The sequence below is a fragment of the Chrysochloris asiatica genome, unplaced genomic scaffold (genome assembly GCF_000296735.1).
Source record: "Chrysochloris asiatica unplaced genomic scaffold, ChrAsi1.0 scaffold00010, whole genome shotgun sequence".
Taxonomy (NCBI): domain Eukaryota; kingdom Metazoa; phylum Chordata; class Mammalia; order Afrosoricida; family Chrysochloridae; genus Chrysochloris; species Chrysochloris asiatica.
Genome location: NW_006408528.1, coordinates 28,198,864 through 28,206,363, shown reverse-complemented (window position 1 = coordinate 28,206,363; position 7,500 = coordinate 28,198,864). Strand labels below are relative to the sequence as shown.

Genomic DNA, 7,500 nt, shown 5'->3' with positions numbered 1-7,500 from the left:
TTGAGAACATATATGTACTTTTCAAAAAATAAATGTGTCAAATCTGATTTATGTACTTAAAATATCTGTACATAGGTTTTCAGGCAAAAGCACAAATCTGTATAAAATCCATTAATTCCCACTTCACCATTTACCTTACCCAATCCTCAGTAGGGCATTATATTGCACAGTATATTCAGAGTAGTTTTACATTTTAAAAGATGAATTAAGTGCATTACACTGCAAGGTTCAGATTTTTACATAACAATAATGTCACTCAGTTAACTTTTCAATGGACTACATTCTACAGTAAGAAAAAAACAAACAAACAAACAAAAAAGTTAAAATAGCAGCAGCATCATGCAAAATACCCTTGGTAACCAAAGTTCATTTATTACACAAAAAAACATTTTCCCCTCCCCACAACAAGCTTTTCTTAGAGCGTTTTGAAATATCTGGTTAGCACTACATGTACAGTCAACAAAGGAAACATTATATTGAAGCACTGATTAAGGGCTTACATTTATGAGGAACAACGCCACATATTCAACTTTCACCAGCAAGCACCGTTAGTTTAATCATATCTTGGTTAATAATTTTTAAATCAGCAATTCTATACCCCATAAGAGCTTAATTGGTCACTAATGGTGTTACATTTTTGGCAGAGAAGCCATTCTTCATAAGGCATTTTTATTCATGGCAAATTTTGTAGAAAATCAGCGATTGTATTTCAACAATTTAGACCAATGCTTTTCTCTCTCTACACATATATTTTCAATAACTAGGCAAAGCTGTAATCATGTTTGAACAGAATATGTGAGGACATAAGTAACTTTTTGTGTTTTCCCCATTAGGGATCTTACTGGTAGTAAAAGAACAAGGACTGCAGCAAGTCAACATTCCAGGTAACAATCAAGACAATTCTTACAATTCATTAAGTGATCTTATGGGGAGCCCTTTTACATGAAATCAACAATGCAACAACAGATTTTCAGCTTTCCCAGGAGAGCACGGATAAAATTTTGCTTTGATGTTATACATAAATGATGCAGCATTCACACAAGTTTAAGGATCTGACATCCTGACATGCAGCCAGTGGCACCTTATGAGTCTGCGCTTTAGAGTTATACCATGGTATGGGCCTAGCTACAAGGAGCCCTGGTGGTGCATTGGTTAAGCACTTGGCTCCTAACTGCAAGGTTGGCAGTTTGAATCCACTAGCCACTCCACAAGAGAAAGATGTGGCAGTCTGCTTCTGTAAAGATTTACAGCCTTAGAAATCCTATGGGCAGTTCTACTCTTTCCTACAGGGTTATAATGGGATCAGAACCCACCTGACAACAATGGATTTGATTGGTTTCTTCCTTAGTTTGTTTTGATGGGTCCAGCTACTCTATTTATTTGATAGTTGACTCTATGTTAATGCAATTGTGGGCTCATGTTTTGGCAGAGTCTGGAGTTGAATTATGCAGATTTTGGTTTTAGATGGTCATAACTGGCAATGTCTGCTACCAGATACCAGCCAAAGCAGTGCACATTGGATTCCGATGATACACCACAGAGAGGGATTTAATCCAGAAACACCCCCACAGTCAGCATAATCCTCCTGTTGGGAAGAAAATGAAGAATGAAAAGCTTGAAAAATATTTAGCAAGACGATTTTCAGAACATCCCATGTTTTGTGCACTTCTGAACACACCTCACAAAACGGTTTTCATTTATATTACATTCTCCTAGATTTTAGTGTCAGCAGTTTTGAATAGCACAATTTCAATCTCTCTAGCACTACTGGAATTCTTTAAAATGCAATTGCAGATTCTGATGATTATGAAAAATAATACTTAAGCAATAAATTCTATTTTGAGTAGTACATGAATTTTTAAATAGAAAATTTACTCTTTAGTATAAAAATTTCGGACATATTTATAAATACTGGTGGTATGGAGTCCTGGTGTGGCCCTGTGGGATAAGCACTTGACCACAAAGTTACACTCACCAGCCGCTCCTCAGAAACCCTACATAGGGCTACTATGAACTGGATCTGACATGACGGACGGCACTTAACAAAAACAACATCGTAGTGGTGGTGGTTGTATGCTACTGAGTCACTTCCGACTCATAGTGACCCTTTCTAGCATTTCCAAGGCTATAAATTTTTACAGGAGCAGAAAGCTCTATCTTTAATCCATGGAGCAACTGGTAGATTCGAACTGCTGACCTTGTAGTTAACAGCCCAGGTTGTAATCCACTATGCTACCAGGGCTCCTTATAAATGCTACAAGTTAAAATAAAATTTAATAGTATGTTTTATGATTCCCAAGAAATATAATGTTATCAATTATACTATAAGGACATATTTGGGAATGATAAAATAAACATGAGAAATGAATTTCTATTTCCCATATGACTTATATCCAGTTTCTAAGGTGAACACATTATACACAAGAAACATCTGGGGCTTCATAAAGATTAAAATAAGAAATATGTATTTGAACCACAAACAACAAAAGAACACCCAGAAAACACATATCCAAAATAAAGAGCTAAAATGGAAACAGCAATCTGTTTTGTTTAAAGAGCCATGAAATGTAAGCAATAATTATACTCACTTGGTTCCCCATTGTTTATTGGTGGCTCATGAAGTTTCCTACTAAAGGAAAATTTACTGTTTTTCTTTTATTCCTAGGTCCTACATTTTCAATGTCCTTTTATTCCTTTTAAGGCATTTAATGACATTAAAAATCATTCATATTTAATTATTCTCTTAAGCATCACCTTTTCAGAATCTAAGAATTGTCTTCTTCAAAGAATTAAAGTAATACATTGCACAAGAAAAATGCATCTTCTGTTTTTAGAATAATTTAACAAAGACTCTATGCTCCCAGAGAACAAGAACCATGGCTCTTTTTGATCAACAGGGTTTAATACAGTGTCTGTTACGTAAATAAATTTCCTTCTTGAATGGTAATTTAAGGCCGTAACATTTGGTTTGTTAGAAGGAAGGTTTGAAGGAAAGAACCAATATAGGACAATTCTGTTATTTTCCTATATTTATCTCTCAAATCTAGCCAAAGTCATAAAAGTATGTTCAATTCTTAGTCCTCATATTATCTGTCCTTTCAGGACCAACTGGCATTGTAGAGTATTTCCACCTTCTTGAAATATTGTTTCAGGTGTCTTTTTCTAGCACAATAATGCTGCTTCTTCTTCAAACTTGTTTGCATTCTATCATTCTATGCTTGGGCTTCCACCACTCATCTGTCAGTTTGTCATATGGTGGTGGCTTGCATGTTGCTAGGATTCTGGAAGCTATGCCGCGTGTATTTTAAATACCAGCAGGGTCAATCATGGTGGACAGGTTTCAAATGAGCTTCCAGAAGAAGACAGGCTTGGAAGACGGCGAGACAGACTACTTACAAATATTAAGCCAGTGAAAACTTTATGATTAGCAGCAAAACACTGTCAGATAGCACCAGAATACTAACTATTGAAACACGATAAAGAGTAACAAAATATTGTCAGATATAGCGTTATAAGATGAGCCCCTCAGGTTGGAAGGCACTCAAAATATCACTGGAGAAGAGCTGCCTCCTCAAAGTAGAGTTGACCATGATGACACGAATGGAGTAAAGCCTTTGTGATTTTCATTTGCTGATGGAGCCCAACTCACTGAAGAGAAACAGCTATAAACATCCACTAACAACTGTAACATAGAATGTACAAAGTATGAATCTAAGAAAATTGGAAATTGTCAAAAATGAAATGGAACACATAAATGTCGATATCCTAGACATTACTGAGCTGAAATGGCCTAGTATTGGCTGTTTGAATCTGAGAAACATATTGTTTACTATGCTGGGAATGACAAATTGAAGAGGAATGGTGTCACATTAATTATCAAAAAGAACACATCAAGATCTGTGATAGGATAATATCTTATAGGCCTAGAAGGAAGACCAGTTAATACCATTATTATTTAAATTTACATACCAACCACTAAAGCTAGTGATGATGAAAGTGAAGAATTCCATCAACTTCTTCAGTCTGAAATTGATCAAACATTCAATCAAGATGTATTGGAATCATGATTGGAATGCAAAGGTTAGAAACAAAGAGGAAAGATTAGTAGTCAGAAAATATGTCCTTGGTGAGAAAAACAGTGCTGGTGATCGCATGATAGAATTTTGCAAGACCAATGACTGCATGATAGAATTTTGCAAGACCAATGACTTCTTCAGCGCAGATACCATTTTTAAACAACATAAAAGACACATGGGATTCATCAGATGGAATACACAGAAATCCAACTGACTTCATCTGTGGAAAGAGATGGTACAAAAAGTCCATATCCTTAGCCAAAACAAGGCGGGGGCAGACTGTGGAGCAGATCATCAATTGCGTAAAAGAAAGTTCAGAATGAAGCTGAATAAAATTAAAACAAGTCCATGAGAGCCAAAATATGAGCTTGAACATATCCCACCTGAATTTAGAGATCATCTCAAGAATAGATTGAACAGACACTAAAGACTGAAGACCAGGAGAGTTGTGGAATGACATCAAGACCATTGTACAGGAAGAAAGCAAAAGTTCATTAAGAAGACAAAAAATAAGGAAAAGACCAAAATGGATGTCAGAAAAGACTGTGAAATTTGATCTCCAGTGTAGAGACAGATGATAAGGTAAGTGGAAGAAATGAGGAGGTAAAAGATCTAAATAGAAAATTTCGAAGAGTAGCTCAAGAATACAAAGTCAAATATCATTTAAAAAATGTGCAAAGAGCTGGAATTAGAAAACAAAAAGGGAAGAACACACTCAGCATTTTTCAAGCTAAGGGAACTGAAGAAAAAATTTAAGCCTTGACTTGCAATATTGAATGATTCTATGGGGTTTCTAGTGTGGCACTGTGGGCTAATGAGCTGGATTGCAAAGTCTGTTTGAATTGTAAGGTTGGCTGTTGATGATTACCAGCTGCTCTTTGGAAAACCTACACATGGTTGTTATGGGTCAGAACCGACTCAATGGTACTTAACAATAAGAACAACAAAAATAAATCAGCAAAACATTGAATGATGCAGAAAGCATCAAGAGAAAATGTTAGGAATATGCAGAGTCACTGTACCTAAAAGAAATGGTCGATGTTCAACCATTTCAAGAGGTAGCATATGATCAAGATTCAAAGATATTGAAGGGAGAAGTCCAATATGCACTGAAGGCATTGGAAAAGAACAAGTCTCTGGGCAATTGATGGAATAAAAACTGAAATCCCAAGAAACTGATGCAGCACTGGAGGCACTCATTCATCTATGCCAAGAAATTTGGAAGACAACTATTTGGCTAACTGACTGGAAGGGATCCATAGATCCATATTTGTGCCCCTTCCAAAAAGAAGTGACCCAATAGAAGGAGGAAGTCATCAGACAATATCAGTAATATCTCACACAAGTAAAATTTTGCTAAAAATAATCCAAAAACGGCTGCAAATATACATTGACAGAGAGCTGCCAGAGGTTCAAGCCGAATTCAGATGAGGATGTGGAATGAGGCATATCATTGTCGATGTTAGATGAATTTTGGGTGAAAGCAGAGAACACCAGAAAGATGTTTATCTGTGCTTTACTGACTATGCAAAGGCTTTCAATTGTGTGGATCATGACTATGGACAACATTGCAGAGAACAAATATTTCGGAACACTTAAATGTTCTCATGAGGAACCTGTACATAGACCAAGAGGCAGTCATTTGAACAGAAAAAGGAGACACTGGTTTAAAATTAACAATGGTATGTGGCAGGGTTGTATTCTTTCACTTTACTTATTCAATCTGTATGCTGAGCACATAATCTGAGAAGATGGACTATATGAAAAAAACATGGGATCAGGAAGAGAGGAAGACTCATTAACTTGTGATATGCAGATGATACAATATTGTTTGCTGAAAGTAAAGAGGACTTAAAAGACTTACAGATGAAGATCGAAGACCTTGGCCTTCAGTATGGTTGCATCTCAATGTAAAGAAGACAAATGTCCTCATCACTAGATGAATAAACAACAACCATATAAATGGATAAAAGATTAAAGTTGTCAAAGACATATTTTGCTTGGATCAACCATCAATACTCATGGAAGTAGCAATCAATAAATTAAATGATGTATTGCATTAGGCAAATCTACTGTACAAGACCTCTTTAAAGTGTTCAAGAGCAAAGACACCAGTTTGAAGACTAACGTGCATCTGACCCTAGCCATAGTATTTTCAATAACCTCATATGCATGTGAATGTTGGACAGTGAATAAGGAAGACTGTAGAAGAATTGATACATTTGAGTTATGGCATTAGAGAAAAATACTGAAAACACCATGGACTGCCAAAAGAACAAACAAATCTGTGTTGAAAGAAACACAGTCCAAATGCTCCTTGGAAGTCAGACTTCGTCTCTCATACTTTGGATATGTTGTCAGGAGGGACCAGTCCCTGAATAAGGATATTGTGTTTGATAAAACAAAGGGTCAGAAAAAAAAAAAAGAGGAAGAACCCTCCCACCCCCACCCAATGAGACGGATTGGTCCAGTGTCAGCAACAATGATCTCAGGCATAACAACTCTTGTGAAGTTGGCAAAGAACCACGCAGTGTTTCAGAGTGTTGTGCACAGGGTTGCTATAAGTTAGTACTGACTTGGTGGAAGCTAGCAGTAACAACAACAAGTCCTTGGGCTTGATCTCTGTTGGGGACCGCAAGCACTGAGATGCTGAGGTCCTGTGTAATGGATGAAAATCCAACACGAAGGCCCCACTCAGGATTGCTAGCCAGGGACCCTGAGGGCCAAGGAAGTGACCTCCTGATGTTCCGGGTTCACATGGACCCTGAGGGCCAAGGAAGTGTCCTCCTGACATCCCGGGTTCATTGGTTTTTGCGAACGCACTGGTGGCTACCTCTGTATAATTTTCTTTGGTCTTATTATTCATTCTATGCTTCTAACTCCAGTAATTGTAGCTTCTGAGAAAATGGTTTCTTATGTGCCTCTCTTAATGTCTCCACTATGTTGGCAGTGCGTAGGGTCCTGGGAACAAATCTCTCTGAGGAACAAACTCTAGCCACCCAGAAAGCATGTCCAAACTGTTCTTTATCAAATTTATTCAGTTATGTTTGATATTAACTTAATACATGAGCCCTTGATACCCATGGACAAATATTAAAACAAAACCCTCTTCTAAAGCGGAGGCCGTAAAAGTTCCAAAGGCGGGTTTGCTGAGATTCCGCAAAGAGGCTCTGGAGACAATCCGCCCAAGGAATTCACTCAAAGTAGATTGGCGAACTCCGGAGTATTGTTCAAGGAATAATAGTGACAACCGCCTCATATCGTCCCCAGGTGTAAACAATTAACCCAGACGTCCTCCTTTCTCCTGAAAGCCTAAGCCAGGTAGCTGAAACAGCTTGACTCTCTTCAGACCTTTAAAATCTTTTTCACCTTTACCCATTAGAGATTAAGTGCTATAGGTGTGCTAATTAGCCTTGAGAAACCT

The 7,500-nt window shown here is 37.3% G+C and overlaps 1 protein-coding gene across 1 annotated transcript in view; it reads right to left on the bottom strand.

Moving 5' to 3' along the window:
- Window positions 1–1,411: 1,411 nt before the first annotated feature.
- Window positions 1,412–7,500, bottom strand: part of CACNA2D1 (calcium channel, voltage-dependent, alpha 2/delta subunit 1) — a 560,165-nt gene continuing 554,076 nt past the window's right edge. Inside the window, exon 39 of the mRNA XM_006834341.1 lies at window positions 1,412–1,585. Coding sequence (XP_006834404.1) covers window positions 1,469–1,585 — 117 coding nt within the window. The 3' untranslated portion in view covers window positions 1,412–1,468. The remainder of the gene's footprint in view (window positions 1,586–7,500) is intronic.